This window comes from Rattus norvegicus, chromosome 5, assembly GCF_036323735.1.
Source record: "Rattus norvegicus strain BN/NHsdMcwi chromosome 5, GRCr8, whole genome shotgun sequence".
In the NCBI taxonomy this organism is placed as follows: Eukaryota; Metazoa; Chordata; class Mammalia; order Rodentia; family Muridae; genus Rattus; species Rattus norvegicus.
In genome coordinates, this window is record NC_086023.1 from 43,698,909 (window position 1) to 43,716,814 (window position 17,906).

Sequence of the window (17,906 nt, forward strand, 5' to 3'; positions counted from 1 at the left end):
AATAATATAATAATTCTATATAATACTATAATTCTATCAAAGTGTGCTGTTCCTTTTCCCAACCATAGATGTATCCAGATCTGTGGCTACAGAAACACAAACTGTTTCTTCTTTAATACACTTAAACTTTGAGCCTGTATCTTTTGTGTTTGATTTTTCTCATTCTGATTTCCAATTTAAGAATTACTCTCCCTCCATCCATTATTCCAGAGTATACCAGACCCTGCAGCTAATCAATCAGGTAAAGGCAGAATTGTTCTAATTCTAATAATGAATTTTTCTATTTCTGGATGTATTTTGGGCCCATCTAAGCCCATGAGACATGAGTGACTAGTTAGGGAAACTCATTTCTATGTTCTCTTAAAAGTGGGGATTAGACAAAGTTTCATAAAGCTTTGTGTTATCCATATAAACTTTGCTTTTAATATAATAAGGTCTTAAAACACTAAGAGTTTTAACAATTCTTCCCACTGAGAAGAAATTCATGGATCAAATGAAGATTCTTACTGTCTTCTCCCATGGCATCTTTCTGTTATTGTTGATAATATATAATTTATATAAAGTTCAGATTTAGTAATTTCTGAGTTCTGAGTTTGCACCTGCTCTTTAAGTATACTGTCTCAAGTCTTGATAGGGAATGGTGAAGGACTCAAGAGCTCTGAGGTGTTGCTTTCCTTATTTGAAGCAGATCTTGCTATGTTGCCAGGTCAGCTTCAATGCTCCAGGCTGAAGTTTTCCTTCCCAATCCTTTCTCCTAAGACTCCAAGGTGCATGGATTATAGAAGCTCCTAATTTACCCGGCTCAGACTTTTTTTTCCACTTTAAAAAGGATTTATTTTCTTTTTAATTGTATGTGTGCATGCATAAATGCATGCATGTGCATGAGGTCATGTGTGAATGTATGAGAGAGAGAGAGAGAGAGAGAGAGAGAGAGAGAGAGAGAGAGAGCTCATCAGAGTGCAGATGTTTGCAGACTTTAGAGACACTGGGTCCCCTTGGACCTGGAGCTACAGGTGCTGATGAGCAACTGGACCAGTATGAGGCACCCACACTGTTGGGTCCTCTCCAACAGTACTTTGTGCTTTTAACTGCTGAGCCATAAGCAGCCCCCAGACATTTCATGATGGTGAGGATATATGACATGTTCATAGTTTAATGACAACTGGTAGTTTAATGAGAACTAAAGGTTCAGTGTTCCTTCAGGGAAATGTTCGGGATGAAGGCAACTTTCCTAGCCACCATGATATCTAGTGATAGATTGACTCTCATAGAAACAATATTTGAAGACACAAGATCATAAATTTTAACTTTCATATATCCATATAAATAACGTGACTTTTAGAAAGTCATTAAAATAATAATAGCAACCTATAAATGTCTGTTTAGAGGTATTTTTCCAAACATTTATTGGTTCAAGCATTAAACAAATTTATTGTCTAAAGTAATTATGGAATGAAACTGGGTTTCAGAAAATTTTATGGGTACAAAAGCCTTGATTTCAATAAAATAGGCAAGAGCTTAAAACTACCAAGAGTTTTAACAATTCCTCTAACTCATAAAAAATAAGTAGACTGTAGTGAAAATATAGTCTGGATTATGGCAGGAATATCTTTCTAAAATGAGCTATTTTCCTGATCTCAGAGATAGTAATTAGAAATAAAAAAATCTTAATTTAGTAGTCTTCTAATCTGACCACTGTAAAAAAGAGTCAGGCAGGACATAGGTTATTTACTGATAAAGGCGTTCTGTTTGGATCAATATTTAGTTAAGATATTTCTCTATTCACACCTTGAGATGTTTCTAAATGTAATTTATTATAAAATGATAAGGAAGATACATAAAATAGAAGTAGAAATAAAAAAGAAGTTATTCTTTATCTGTTGTGTTTACAGCACAGGCAATGTAAAAAATTAATCTCCAAATCCATTTCAAAAATATCTACCATATGAAGTATATATATATATATATATACATATACATATATTTGTTCAGTATAAGAAACTTCTGAAAAACCACCATTTGTAAAACAAAAAGTTGTATTGTGGCAGCTACAGAAATAAAGTATCTATTAAAGCATTAGAGAATAATTTATGTGCTCAGTTAAATATAACCATATCGTAGTATAAAATTCATTTTTAAACTTAACACATGAACTATGTCAGCATGTCAAGTACTTTAAAAAGCATTTTTACTCTTACATTAAAAAGTGATATTACTAACATCAAAAATGCTTTGAGGCTAATTTTTCATGGTGGCATTTTGCAGTAGGTTTTTAATGAAGGTCTTTTGAGCTCAGAAGCACGCATTTTTCACCCTGACTGATCTCTTTTACTGCAGTGTATATAATGTGGTGTTCCTAAAATCATCATGACTGCGTTTTGAACCCATGATTGTGACATGGTCATGTCTCAGTTCCCCACTGGTACTAATCTGTCTCCGTCAAGGTTTTTAATGATTCTGTTAATTCAAGCTCGAACCCTTGGGAATTCTACCCATTTTCTCTGAAAGGGGAAATCCTGTTTTATCAGCTTCAACTCCAAATGTAACAGTGTAAGGCATCTTGCCACTTTCATTTGTACACTCACCTAGGTTGTCAAACACACGTCTGGCTTAACTTCCTGCTGCTTATTCCCTCACTGTTGCAGCCACTAATCCATGCACATGAGGAGCAGTAGGAAATCCAACTATGGAACTCCTGCCCACTCGACTCAGGTCCTCTGCCTCAGTATTCATACCAGCATAACTGACTTTGAACACTGTCATAGCATTTTTTCAGTCCTAACCAAGAATGCTGGTAACTCCCATGGCTTGTTACATACATTTGCATCCTTTGTCCTGACAGTTGACTTCCTCCCTTCCTCTGATTTTCAGTTGCGGCAATATCATTTCTCTCTGATCTATAGCTCGGTATCTTGGCAGTTGCCAAGGCATTTGGTGGGAGACTTGATTCTGACTACTCCCCTGCCCATGCAGATGTCCCCCTGCATCGGAGATGACCACTGCTCACTGAGGCAACTCATTCCACTTTTTGATTAAGTTAGTTAAGAGAACTTTTCGGTTTATAAATCAAATAAATTACCCACGGTTTCCACAGGTGTCTTTGTGTATGCCACTATGAAGAAGGCTTTCTTAGTTGTTTTGCATATGAATGCTGTGTCTACAGTAGCACTTTTCTTAAGCACCACGGAAGAGCTTCTTTGCAAATGACACCTCCAATTTTTGAAACTGGATCTGCCCTCTTCCCAACTCCAAGTCCCAGAAGCATTACATTTATTTCTGGGCAGCGCATATTTGACATATATGTGGTGACTGAGCAATGTTAAAGTAGATAATTATTTCTGTATATTTGTGAACTATACTCAAAACATGATGATAAAATATTTATCTAGCAAGTACTTCCATGCATTTAATTGTTAAGATGTAAAGGATGTGTCCCAGTGGTAGAGTCTTTGCACAGCATGTGTTAGGCCTGGGGTTTAATTTTCATTACAATCTCCACATGCCACAACAAAGACCTTATCTTATAAATTGTCTAACCAGAAAATATCATATGCTACATGCTTATCTGTAATTGGCTAATGGAGAGAATGCTGTATATTGTGTGTGTATATAAGTTTTGAAGAACTTAGATTTCTAAAGAAGTAAATGCATTAATTTTTCTAGATCACAGAACAGTCAGCATGTTTAGTATTAGCTGTGCAATTTCACTCAATGCAAGAAAATACTGATTAATGTGCATATTACAATATTAATATGAGAAAATATTTTGGCCACCATTAATTTGAAAGTTCAATTGTGATTTTCAAATTTTATACGAGCCTGTCACTCTATTAGTTTCTCAAAGTTTCTAACATCTCTAAACATCCCTTATATTTTACACTATTTTAATTGTTGCCATAGCAATTGTAATTGTATCTCTGGTGATGCAATTTCACCAATGTCATCTGGCATGATCTTTTGTTCTACTTGACTTAGGATTGTAACTTTTAAAGCATTTTCACTAGTCTGAAACTCAACATATTAACTACATCTGGGAGAGTTTTTCTCCTGAACTCTCTACAGATGAGTCCTTGTAACCAAGGGTGATGACCAAGCCCTGAGAGAAGAAACAGCTTTCTGTTTATCCTAGGCTAGAGAGGGCTGTGATCAATTGGTGTTTGAGACAAAGGTTGTATGAATGTAGAACCCCCACTAAATTTCCTATGTGACAGAATAAATGTTGATTTGTGGACTGATGTTTAGTGTTTGGAAGTCTCCAGCATGCAGCAGACTAGAGCCCTGGGGTTGTTTGCTGGCTTTGGGACAGGTGGGTATGTGAGCATCACCTGGGGAGGTCAGGAGGGTGGGGGCTGTTGCACTGTGCTTATTTGCAGGTCCTGAATAAGCAGCAGTGATTTATTATTCATACGTTATTACTTTTACTAGCTTTCTTTAAGTCCCACTTCTATGTTTGACCATTAATCATCTAAGTAATTTTTGAAGGCAAAATGTGTGAAGTTTAGAAATAATTATGCATTCTATTATGCCTTAGATATCTGGATGAAAGTCATGTTCTAACATTGAATTGATTCCCTAACATTATTTTTTATGAGTGAAAATTTAATGATCTATTTACTCTAAAGTTTTGCTCTTGGGGAGAACAATTATTCTGGTTAGATTCACTTAAAAGAGTAGATAGAATGTGTCAGCATTTAGAAAGGCCATTGTGCCTTGGAAGTACAATTAATGTAAAATATGTTGAAATCCATGCTTGGCTTTCCCTGGGTAGAGATGATGCCCTTTTACTTAGTGTAAAGGTACTATAATTGTCCAATTCTATTGACTAAGGGGCCATTGGTAGTGGGGAATTTATATGAGGAAAACCCACAGTTTTGTTTTTCAACTCTCATTCAGTACTTGTGAACAAAGAATGACTTTAAAATCATTCTGAAAGAATGATCTGAGAAGCCCTTGGTCCTGCCAAGGCTGGAGCCCCCAGTGTAAGGGAATGTCAGGGTGGGAGGCCAGAAGAGGGGGCGTTTGGGGAGGGGGAACACCCTTATAGAAGAATGGGGAGGGGAGATGGGATAGGGGGTTTATGGATGGGAAACTGGGACAGAAGATAACTTTGACATGTAAATAAAAAATCCAATAAAAAAGAAGGAAAACAAATGTAAATAAAATAAATTTTAAAAAATTCTAAAGTATGGTGATTACTAATTAATTTTCTCATAAATCTTTTCCTGCCATTTATATTCAATCATGTTAGATGTAACCAACTAGCTAAAAATGCAGACATTTGTCTCTTGTATACTTCTCAATCTCGTTTTTCTTCTGCAGTTTGGAAAAATGTCCATCAGCAGGAACATTCACAATCACTAAGTATAGGCCATAAGTTCGAAAAAAAGGTATAATCCTGTTTCGAACAGTAGAGTGCAGTATTTAGCAAGGAGATATAGGTTTGATTGAGGCTTAGTACTTCATTTCCACTGGAGTGTGGTTTCTGTGTGTTTCTTATGATAGAGTTCATTTATAAGGCGTGCTAAACCTTTTATGCTATATACCCCACACTAAACTGCTTTCTAAAATACAAATTAAAAAAATATTAGTGCCAATAAGTTCCAGATTTAGTGAGAGCAAGGACAAATTGGATTTCAGGTGGGGAAAGACTTGTCTCTTTCTACATGTCAGTGTCTGCTCCAGAGCCACACTTGCGGCATAAGATTTCCATGTTCTGGGTCAAGAATCCTTCCCCAACCAAGGAGACCGAGCACTTTCCACAGTTGAAGCACTCACTGTGCCACTGGCGGTCTTGAAAGCAGATGAACTTGGCACCTCTGAGGCCTGTAAAGGAAGTGGAGATGAATAGTAACTCATTCTTTCAATGACTAAAGTCAACAAAATCTCTAGAAACTCCTACATAGGGAGAGCCAGACAATGTAGACCTGAGTGACTCCACAGTGTGTGGCCCTCTGGCCTCATGTTCAATTGAGAATTTCAACCACAGAAGATTCCTAACTCAGTTCTTCTGTAATCCAAGAAGGTAAAATGAACTGAATATGCATTTTTAAATAATTATTTTGGGGAGGAGGCAGATGAAAAGTGTATGAGGTAGTTAAGAAGCTGCAGAGCAGAGGGGATATAGAAGTACACAGTATCCAAACATGAATATATTTTGCCCTCCTCTTCATGTGATCAAGTTTTCTTAGCTGCAAATTGAAAATACAATAAAAGGAATGTATACTTCTGAGCCTGGCTTGGATATTTTAGTGACTTTTCCTCATTTTTCAATGCTCAATTTTACTTGGAGTAAGTAAAAAAAATTTTATTGGGAGGATTGAGGCACAATTTTCTGAAGACTTGAGTTGAGAATGTCTTCCAGACTATCCTAGAGCTATTCTATAGTAACAATTATAGCTTCAGCTCAGAATTTGAATGTAAATGGAGGAGTCTCTTCACTCTAGATACCTGGCCACTTTATTCAGAGATGAATTCCAAGATGGCTGTCAGCCCCCTTCACAACTTTGACTTTACTTGAGCTAAATTAGTTTTTAAAGTACACACTGAAAGACTGACCCTTGTCTGTCTAACATAATTTCAAGATACATTTCAACAAACTTATGTCTAATAGTTGTAGGGAGAAAGGAAGTTGGTAAGTGATTGGAATGTTACAGGTTGGATATCATTTCATTTGACGTTTCTCTCCAAGTCATGTTCATGTCATGGGTTTCTGGTGACTTACGAAGCAAAGAAAAATATGTCCTTTGCTGATTCACATGCATTACCTAATTCTCTTATGATAAATGAAGCACAAAGTTCCTTGAAAATGATAATGGAGTTTTTTTTAACATTTTCTCATTTAAAAATGTTCGTATTTGTGTCTGTGTGCTTGTGCACATATGTGTGCAACTAACTGTCTTAGGATGCCAGACAAAGGTGTCAAATCTATTGGAGCGTATTCATAGGTGGTTGTGAATTAATAACATGGATGCTAGCATTTGAACTCTGGTCTTCACAGTTGAGCAGTAAGTGCTCTAAACCATTGATCCATCTCTTTATCTTTATACAGAGGTTAGCTCAGAAAGAAATTAACTCCTGCTAAGTTTCAAACCTGGCTTGGGTGACTACTTACCGTATCAAAGGGGCCTTGGCTACCAGGTTTTCCCAGTATCCTTCAGTCCTTACCTATATAGGATATGGCAGGCATATCTGGCCCTTACCCTAAATTCTCCACCACAGAGACTGACCTGGCCTTTCCCCAGAGGCTTTTTTCCCTATATAATCCAAGCCTTTTGTTTTCCACCCCTTTTGTATCTTTGGCCTCCTGGCTACTGTATTTGGTTCTCCTCTCTCCCTTCCTTCTTTCTCCTCACATGACTCATGTCTACTTAGAACTCTCCCAAATGTGTCTGTCTCTGTCTATGCTTTCCCTTTTACCTATAATAAACTTTTTCCTCCACCATACTTAAGAGCAGTCATGTCTTTCCCTTTTTTTAAAATTTCCTTTTCCACTCATATCTGACTTTCTTTTCTTTTATTGAACATGTACTTATGTATCTGTGATAGTCCTACAATAAGAGTAAATAGTAGTATAGTATACTCACTATTTTTTGTCAGCTTGACAGAAGCTTGAGTAATCAGAGAGGAGGGAGCCTCAACTGAGAAAATGTCTCCATAATATCTAGCTGTAGGAAACCCTTAATTTTCTTAATTACTAATTGGAGGGGGGTGTCCCTGGGTGAGGGGTGTATTGCTGGGCTGGTGGTCCTGCGTTCTATTCAAAATTAGGCTAAGCAAGCCATGGGAAGCAAGCAAGTAAACAGCATCCTTCCATAGGCTTTGCATCAGCTTCTGCCTTCAGGTTTCTGCCCTGTTTGAGTTCCTGCCCTGACTTTCTTCAATGATAAATAGTGATAGGGAAGTTTTCAGTGATGGATATGGAAGTGATATAGAAGTACAAGCCTTCCTCTTCCTTTGTTTTCCTTTCCTTCCCTGCCCCCAACTTGCTTTATGGCCATAGTGTTTTATCACAGCAATAGAAACCCTAACTAAGATGTATACCAATTAATTAAAATTTTAAAGCTTTAATAAGATAACTGTAACAGTAAGGGTCCATAAATAGTCTCTCTCAAAGAACTAATGATTGAATGTGTATGACATTGATTCTTATGAGTTATTCGCAGTTTTATTGGAAAGCCATGTACAAGTGGCAAATGTAAAAGTAGCCGTGGAATTTTACAAGGAAGAAAAATGAGACATTTACAAGTGAAATTCTAAGCTCTAGCTCAACTTGGTAGTTTTGTTCAAATTGTTGCAAATTTGATTATGTTTATTTCTGTAGGACACCAGGGTCCTTTTCAGTAACGAACCCTTTTCGGAATCAATCCCGTTGCTAGATGTGGTAGTGCATGTGTTTAATCCTAGGATTTGGTAGGCAGAGGCAGGCAGATCTATGGGAGTTCAAAGCCAGCCTAGTCTACACATTGAGTATTATGTATCTGAGTATCTATGGGTAGCCAGAGCTACATAATGAGACCCCATCTCAAAACAACAACAAAAACGGAACAAGAAATCTTTAATACCAATTTCAACTGGTTTCCTTTGTACCTGATAAACCAATAAAATAATGGATAGTATTCATTGAGTTCTGCGGTTTGTCACTCTCCAACCTAAGTCCCAACATGTGTACAGAGCTCTTGTTTAACCTTCATAGGATAAATATGAGCATCACATTCAATTTGTAGATAAACACTAAGGAGCAATGAGGTTCAGCCAGTTACTTAAGCTAACAGTTATCAAGATCTGTCTCAGATTTTGCAGTCTGGCCTCACAGCCTATGATATCGACCTCACTAAGTTAACTTTATCTTTATGAAGAGCACATTAATGCATCTTTCTGTAGAAACTCCATTTTTTCTAAATCAAAAGAATCGGAGGGAAACTATTAATGGTCCTTTCCTGTCTCATTTTGCAGTGATGGCAAGTGTGGGTATCCAGGGGGAGTTATTTACCAATAGTCACACAGTAGCCAGCAACTCAGACAGAGCCCAGGTCCTGTAGTGCCATCTTTAGAGCACTTCCATTGCATCAAGCTTCTTCATCTAGCTCAGAGAGTTCAAGAGGTAGTGAACATCTTCAAAGAAGAGAGATATTTACACTCCCAAGTAAGTGTGGCTCTCATCTCTTATAAAAAAAGCTTCTCTTTATAACAAATGGAGACCATTACCGAAAACCACAATTAGACAAAATACAGAGATCAATAGGTGGTGTGGAGCCCAGCCCCAACAGTTACAGCTCCAACACAGCTCCTGCATTTGACTATTGGGGGTATCTTTGAAGAGGGGAAGGACTGTGAAGTGCGTGAGATGTGTCTCTTAGAGAAAGCTGCATTAGCAGGATCTGAATAATGACATTACCAACAGACATAGTGGTCGAGAAAAAAATCCCACTGATTCCAACCCCTAGACAAAGAACTACAGGGAACTCATGATCTCGAAGCAAGGTAGATTTGGTTCCTCCTAAGGAGTTCTGCCTTAATTAGTTATCTAGTACAAAGTAGTCATCCCTGAAAACATATGCACACAAACAGACTTAGTAGGTTGTACTTACTATATATCTCTACGTGTGTGTGTGTGTGTGTGTGTGTGTGTGTGTGTGTGTGTGTGTGTGTGTAGCATACAGACAATAGAAAGCATCAAATTAGGAGTGAAGGGGGAAATGGGAGGAGTTTGACAAGAAGAGATGGGAGAGGATTGAGAGAGGAAAGTGAATGGAAGAAGTGATATATTTTAATTAAAAATAAAACTGGAGAAAGAAAAGTCATATCTGAAGTTAGATCAACTGAAGCCAGTTCATTGTAATGGCATCAGCAAATTACATGCAACCACTTTGTAGGTAGATTTAGTTAACATAGGATACTATACTAAAAGCATTCTAACATAAATAGATTCTCCTTAAAATTAATATTGATTTTAAATTGTATTTATCTACAGTATGCAACATGATGTCATATGCAAGCATTATAGAATGCCTAAATCAATCTAATTAACATGCATCACTTCAGATACATCCCTTTAAAATTCAATCTTTTTTAGATTTTCAATTATATAATAGGTTATCATTCATTGTAGTCAGCACAGTGTGCATTAACTTTCCCAAACTTGAATGTATCTGTAAGAATGACTAGCTCCTTAGATGCCTAAGGGTTTCCATGAATTCACAAATCTCTGAAGCATTCCCAGCATTCCCTGTTGTGTGTTAGCTCAGAGGGCTTCAGTTTAAAGAAGCCTGACTTTGGGCTTTATATATATTTAAGAAATATTAGAATGAGCTCGAAGGTTTTGTAGACATTTCAGTCTGGAGACAATCCTTAGAAATTCCTTTAGATTGTCTCTTCTCATTTAAATGCTACCACATTCAGATTAGATTTTAGTCTGGTATTTCGTTTTATGTTGTTCTGTAAAATAGTATTGGCTTCTCTCTCTATGGAATGAAGCTAGCTGCGGTCTGCAGATGGTACATTCACCAGAAACATCACGTAAGCACATGAGTCTGCCATGGATCAGAATTGAACCCCATCAAGTTAAGGGCTTTGTGTAGGCTCTATGAGATCACCATTAGCTGTTAGACTTCTCAAAGAGCTGTAAAAATATTTTGAATTATTTAACATCTTAATTTTCTCATCACAGGGCCTCTTTTCCTCGCCTGATTCAAATGAAATTAGAGCAGCCAGGGATGGGAGGTTTTCCTAGGGAGACTCTGGAGTTCTGGTGCTATTGAACATCAGAAGCCCCTCATTCTGATGGAGGGATGGAGCTGGTAACTGCCTCCCTTTGCAGGGGCGACTAGACGAATAGAAGGAAAGAGAGTTGAGTGGTTAGGAGCACATTCTCAAAAGCTCAGTAGTCCAGAATTGTTCATGTGAGACCTTGAGAGAGCCAAGGAGTTAGGTAATGTAGTTTAATGGCAGAGGTAGATGTGAGAAACAGGTTGAAGGAACGCCCATTCAGAACCTGCCCCACATGTGGCCCACACATACACAGCCACCAAACTAGATAAGATGGATGAGGCAAAGAGGTGCAGGCCGACAGGAGCCGGATGTAGATCGCTCCTGAGAGACACAGCCAGAATACAGCAAATACAGAGGCGAATGCCACCAGCAAACCATTGAACTGAGAATAGGACCCCCATTGAAAGAATCAGAGAAAGAACTGGAAGAGCTTGTAGGGGCTTGAGACCCCTTATGAACAACAATGCCAAGCAACCAGAGCTTCCAGGGACTAAGCCACTACCTAAAGACTATACATGGACTGACCCTGGACTCTGACCTCATAGATAGCAATGAATAGCCTAGTAAGAGCACCAGTGGAAGGGGAAGCCCTTGGTCCTGCCAAGACTGAACCCTCAGTGAATGTGATTGTTGGAGGGAGGGTGGTAATGGGGGGAGGATGGGGAGGGGAACACCCATAGAGAAGGGAGGTGGAGGGGTTAGGGGGATGTTGGCCCGGAAACTGGGAAAGGGAATAACAATCGAAATGTAAATAAGAAATACCCAAGTTAATAAAGATGGAGAGAGAGAGAGAGAGAGAGAGAGAGAGAGAGAGAGAGAGAGAGAGAGAGGGAGAGGGAGACGGAGACAGAGACAGAGACAGAGACAGAGACAGAGACAGAGACAGGGAGGATCTGCCATGTAGCAGGGCAGCTGCTCCATTGCTTAGGAGTATCACTTGGGAGCTGTGGAGGCAGCCTGACTGTGGCAAGCTCTTAATTTGCTTTTAGTTGCAACAATGCATTTAATATTAATTCCCTCCCCAACCCTGGCAATTAAATATCGGCCAAGTCAAACCTGTCTGCTAGCCTAACACTTCCATGGACTCATGTGAATCTGAAAAACATGGCGCCCCTGTATAGACAAACAAGATTGTGCTTAATCTGGAAACCACCTCCTCTTTTTGCAAGTGGAAAACCTTCAATTTTAGCTTAGAGAGAGGGAGAGAGAGAGACTGACTTGAGGTTGGAGGAGGAAAGGGAATAACAATTTTTTGTTGTCCAATCAGAGATAAAAAATGAAATATGTAAGAATACTGGGAATGGAAAGTGGAAATATAGCTCTGTCGCATTATTAATGACAGTAAATTGTCTGGAAGGATAGCTGCTGGGTTTCTCAGGTCTCATGCTGGCTTCAGCCTCTTTCCCACAGGATTAACAGTTCAGAGAAGGTTCTGAGAAAAACATAAGGCACTCTTCCAGCCCTGTGAGAAGCTACTTAGTATGGGTCGATTTGTCATCTACATTATTTTTTCAAGCCATGTTTCATGTACTTTGCTTCTTTAGTAGAATACTATATCACTTTCTTTCATAATCAAAAGTTGCTGCAAGTGGAATACAGATAAGGGAGTAATGCATTTGTTAAAGGCATCTAAAAAAAGAAATCCAACTATTTCTGTTCTATGTTACTCTATAGCCTTGGATATTTTATAGAATAGTTGAATTTAATTAAAACCTTTTGTATTTTAAATCTGTTTTGGCTTTTGTTGGAAAGTAGCCCTTCTGACTCTCAGTTGGGCCTCTTTATTAGAGCTTTCTCTGACTTTTAGCTTACCTGTTTTCCTACCTTGGACTGTGACTGTCCTTAGAAACCATACCAGTAGGTTTAGTATTTACTTTTTATAGTGTCCACGTCTACATTATACTATAACATTTCCTTGAGAGGCCCCATGTAAAATTTAAATTTGTAAGTGAGTGATCTACTTGTGTTTATCTCAAAAAATGTAATTGATAGAAAATACATATTTATTTGCATTTCCATAGTTATGACCGCATCATGATGGAACCATACTGAGATGAAACACTTACCAGTGATGGGTTTGGTGCAGGCTGCACACTTTTTAGCATAGAGATGGTTGTAGCAATCCAGGCAGAATGGGAAATCATCCTTTGACATAAATGCCTCCTCATAAAGCTCTTTCCTGCAGCCGCTGCACAGAAAGCACTCTTTATGCCATATCTGGTCACGGAAGGTTATCCCACCAGAAGTTATCACCTGCGAAAGCATCATCAGAAAGGTAGTGAGCACGGGTACCCTTGCAATTCAGACCATCTCATGCTTCCCTGTCCCCACACTTGGTGCTGTGAACTATGTACCACACTGTGTTAGGATGCTTTGCTTCCTTGAAAACGTCTGTGAGTTTTTAGAAAACTACACGAGAAGCCAAATGTTATAGAAATCATACAGAACATCAAAGATGAAAATAACATCCGATTTCTTAAGCAATGGATCAGAAAAGAGGCAGAACCATTTTGGACTCAGGGACACTGTAAAGGAAGCAGGTACTTGATTTACTTCGCCTTTCAGGAGGTTTCCTATCTGTATCTTCGAAGATCTTTTGCTAGGTCTATTATAGTTCTACCCGACATATTTATATCAATTTCTGACCTCAAAGAATGCTGGAAAAGAAAACAGACACCGCAGTACTTTTCTTGAAACTTTTCAGCATGTCTGAGAGGACACTGAGGGGTGGAGATCCTGGGTAGAGCTGATGAGCATCAATCATTGTGAACAATGACCAGCTTTTTACCCCATCCTCAGTACTGGATTAAGGATGGGCCTTTGCGGATATCCTCAGCACCTCTACATGGCATAGACTTGGTCTTTCTGGAGATGAGCAGTCTCCAGATGATGTTTGATGGTAACAGGGTTATTTGCTATGGGTCCTGAGATTTTGAACAAGGAAGAAGTTGAAACTAACGGGTGATTTTTCAATTTTAGGGCTCAAATGATGTACAAAGTTTAGATTCCTAGCACCTGCATAGACTCACAACATTTGTGACATTGTACATTGAGCCTCAGTTGCTTCTCAGGTCTTCATTTTGCTCATATAAGTGCTGAACCCAGGGTCTTTTAGCTAGGGGGATATTTTACCGCTTAGTTAGCCCACACTATATCCTTTTAAAAGCCAGGTTAAACTTCATGTTCTTTTAAAGGCTGAAACATCTTTACTGAGTATCAGGTTGATAAATACTTGCTATGTCTTCCTGTGTGTAGCTACATTACAATCATCTCTTCTTTGAAATCCACAGATGTTGACCCTCATAGAGCTGCTGAGGAAACTGGAAGATGTTCAGGTCCATCTCTTACAAAGACCAAGGAAATGCGATATTGAAGGTATTAGACTGCTACAGATCTGTATCAATTTTACTAGATGTTAAAAATGTAGCCCCACGTTAAGCCATCTTTGTCTGCTAGTAAATACACGCATATTGTTTGTCTATCATATGAGTTTTTGAAAAAATATTCTAAACCCACTTTAACTTTCTATCAAGATTCTTAGAAACTAAAGATTTTTGGTATGAGTCAATTTTCCTAGAAGTGGAAAAGCATACTGCACTGTTCTGAATACGTAAATGAGGAGCACAGTGGTATTTGTGAGGCAAAGCAATTGAGAAGGCCTCCCACTGACTTCAAATGCCTGTCAGCAGGCGCAGGCAAAATCATGCTTCCTTTGATTTGTTTGGTCAAATGATTTGTAGGCTGTGCTTAAAAGATCAGAAACTTGAAAAATGGATTCTCTGCAAAAAAAAATAATATATCCCAAAGCTCTGGAACATTTGAAAAAAGTTTGCTCGTGATTGCATTCCTTTTGAAGAAGTAGGCAGCACAGATGAAATCTAATATCCAAGTTTGGTTTGGCCACTGACTTAGAACAAGTTTCTTCCCCCTGCAAAGTGGAGATAATAGTGTGTGTGTGTGTTTGTGTGTGTGTGTTTGTGTGTGTGTGTTTGTGTGTGTGTTTGTGTGTGTGTGTTTGTGTGTGTGTGTTTGTGTTTGTGTGTGTATATATGTATGTGTTTGTGTGCGTTTGTGTGCGTTTGTGTGTGTGTTTGTCTTTGTGCATTTGTGTTTGTGAGTGTATATGTATGTGTTTGTGTGTGTATAAGTGTGTGTTGTGTGTGTGTATTTGTATGTGTGTGTGCGTGTCTGTCTGTCTGTCTGTCTGTCTCTGTACAGGTTAGAAGTTCGCCTATTGCTCCCCACCTTAGTTAGTGAGACAGGGTCTATCGCAGGGCTTTGGGTTTTCCATTTCATCTGGACTGGCTCTGCTTGCAGATTTGTGTCCCCAGGCCCAGCTTTTAGGTGGGTGCTGGGGACTCTGAACTCTTGTTTGCAGGCTTATACAGTAAGTGCTTTACCCACAGTGCCATGTCCCCAGCCACGGTTTTGAACATAGCAGAGAGCAACTGAAGCATTGAAGAGCACATTAACTCTACTTTTTCCTGTTAAGAAATGAATTTGAAGCATTTCCAGTCTGACCTACCAGCTTTTTAGTAGAAAATTTAGTAACGAAATACAATGGGGGGTTACAATGGTATTTAAAGGTCTGGATGTCAAATAGTTTGGCTTTATTTAACCAAAGTTTTGGGTTTTCTGGTTTGAATTGAAAAGAATCTTTTTCCTTTCCTTTGATAGCAATTGTTTATATCCAGATTTTTTTAAAGGACTATATAGTTTAAAATTTTAAATAGAAATAACCTGCATCATTCTCTATATACAAGCTAATAAGAGCATTTCATTAGTGTCTAGTGCTTCAAATCCTATCCTCCATGTAGCACAGTCTTCCACAGCCTGGGAAGGTGAATGAGTCATCCAGCTGTCCAAATGCAAATGTAAAAATGGTTTTAAGAGAGCTGTCAGGACACTTAAAGCATCACAGTATTCCAGAACCAGCGTACCAACACATCACCATGATTCATTGTTCTTCAATGTACATCGTCATTCTAAACTCCTGATGCTTCATGAGTTAAGGACTTCTTCAAGCCTATCAATATATATTTTATGAGACACAGACAGGATTCATCAAGATGATGGACATGCGTTTTCATATAAAAGCATGGAGGATGAAGTACCAGGTCATGTTTGCTTTTTAAAAGTGACTTTTCCCTACTTGGAAGTGTGCTTTGAATAGAAAGCAAGTCAGCATACGATTCATTTTTGTGCTGCCATGAGAAATGAAAGAATTCGTAGCTCTTGGACTTTCTGTGTCCGCGTGCCAAATGGATTTCTCTCATGATCTGTCACCTACTTAAGCCAATCTCTTGAAAACACAGAGCCTGGAGCCCAGAAGAGATAGTTACTGGAAAATAATAGGAAGGTTTCCTAGTACCCTGTTTCCCTTAGTCACTCTGAGAGGCAAATCCTTGTTTCTCTGAAACACATAATAGTAAGTGGATCAAAACTGCATACTACATGGTTCAAAACTGTCTTCTAGGAAGCAAAGAGGAACGCACCTGTACCAGAACAAAGTCTCTATGAAGCAGTGAATGGGACTGGGAGATCAAGTCACCTGTTTACCATTGAATATTAGATTCATGATCTAAAGTGGAATTTAAGGCTACTAAAAAGAGTAGGCCATCTTAATGGTGACAGTTTCGGTTTGGGATGTGTTGAAATTTAAAAATTACCTCATGTATTAGTTGTAGTATGATTGGGTCACTTCATTCCAAATACTTAAGGCAGCTAAAAAACAAACAAACAAAACAAAACCAATGTTCTGGAAGGTTCTACAGCTATACCCTCCTTAGATAGTTACCTTCTTACAGAAGTTGCAGTAATGAGCAAACTCCTTCTCAAAACAGGGCACACAATAATTGCCACTCTCTTTCGAGATCAAAGGCTTGGTTCCTATTGGCTGTCGGCAGTGCTCACACACAAAGCAGGTTTCATGCCAGTAATTGCCCTTAAATTCCATTTTCCGAGAACCTGAACCCCAAAGTAAGACACCGTTAGTACAAGTCAGGCACATTTGTGTTTCCTATAAGAAAACATACTACAATATTTTAAAAATAATAGTAATAAAAGAATTGCCCTTTAGAGCAACAACATTTTTCGTTTTCTGAGACATTAGGGAAAAGAAGGATTGCTGAATATCTGCTATAATAAGAATGGGACACCCATAAAACAAAACAAAACAAAACAAAACAACAACAACAAAAACATCTTACAATCTCTGCATAAGCAATGGGAAAGTCCTGCATGTAGAGACTTAGAATTGCTCACGGTTTAAGCTGAGTCATCCTCATCAGGGATAATTACCAATACCCAGAGCACTACCCCTGAGATCCATATTGGGAGAAAGCCTTCTGAATTTATTTGAGTTCCCAACAATGATAGTGCTGATAGTAATAATAACTAGAGTTGGGGGATTGGTTGACTCATGGAATAGGAGAGGACCAAATTAGCAGAGAGGGAAGAAAGATTTTAAGAGCCAGAGAAACAGGAAATCTGCCATCGAATTGACCCTTTTAGCTACGAGAAGGGAGCTGCATCCACGAAATCTCAACATGGAAGCCTAAAGTAGACCCGAACACTTCCCAACACAGTTGATGTTCTACCATAGGGGAAATTCCATCAGGCCTCATACCTAGGTGAAGAACTACGATTAAGGGATGCTGAGGGAGAGATTCTTAGTATTTCCCGGATCTGAGTCCCGACTAGTTATCTAATAGTAAATGGTCAGTTCTAGAAAACACACCTGGAGGGAACATTAAAAAGACTCATTAGGTTGTGTTTAAATGCTTATTTGCTTACATATCCATGTAGGAACAAAGGTTAAAAGGAGGTTAGAAATTTGAGAGGGGACAAATTTAGGAGGAGTAGGAGGGAGAAGATGAAGAAGGAAAATGATATAATTATATTTTAATTAGATTTTAAATGAAGTTATCTACATGGACCATCTTCTTCCCTGAAAGAAAACAATTCCCCTCAAACCTGTTTGAAAGAAAACAATTCCCCTCAAACCAGTTTGAATCAAGCTATCAAATGATGCCTTTTGGTCCAGTGAAAAGGCCAGATAGGTAAGGGAGCTTTCTGCTCTGCCTGATGACTTAAGTTTGATCCCTGGACCCCACATGGTGAAAGGAGAGAACTCCCTC

General features: G+C 38.5%; 1 protein-coding gene across 5 annotated transcripts in view; it reads right to left on the minus strand.

Annotated features, from left to right (window-relative positions):
* Window positions 1–5,584: 5,584 nt before the first annotated feature.
* Window positions 5,585–17,906, minus strand: part of Fhl5 (four and a half LIM domains 5) — a 48,864-nt gene continuing 36,542 nt past the window's right edge. For 4 of the 5 annotated variants that reach the window (XM_039109426.2, XM_017593233.3, XM_008763595.4 and 1 more), the window contains 3 exons: window positions 16,565–16,734; window positions 12,834–13,020; window positions 5,585–5,823 (listed from right to left, as the gene is read on the minus strand). In XM_039109426.2, the coding sequence (XP_038965354.1) occupies window positions 5,660–5,823; window positions 12,834–13,020; window positions 16,565–16,734 (521 nt within the window). In that variant the 3' untranslated portion in view covers window positions 5,585–5,659. The remainder of the gene's footprint in view (window positions 5,824–12,833; window positions 13,021–16,564; window positions 16,735–17,906) is intronic. The other variant, NM_001013088.1, reaches the window with a different exon arrangement.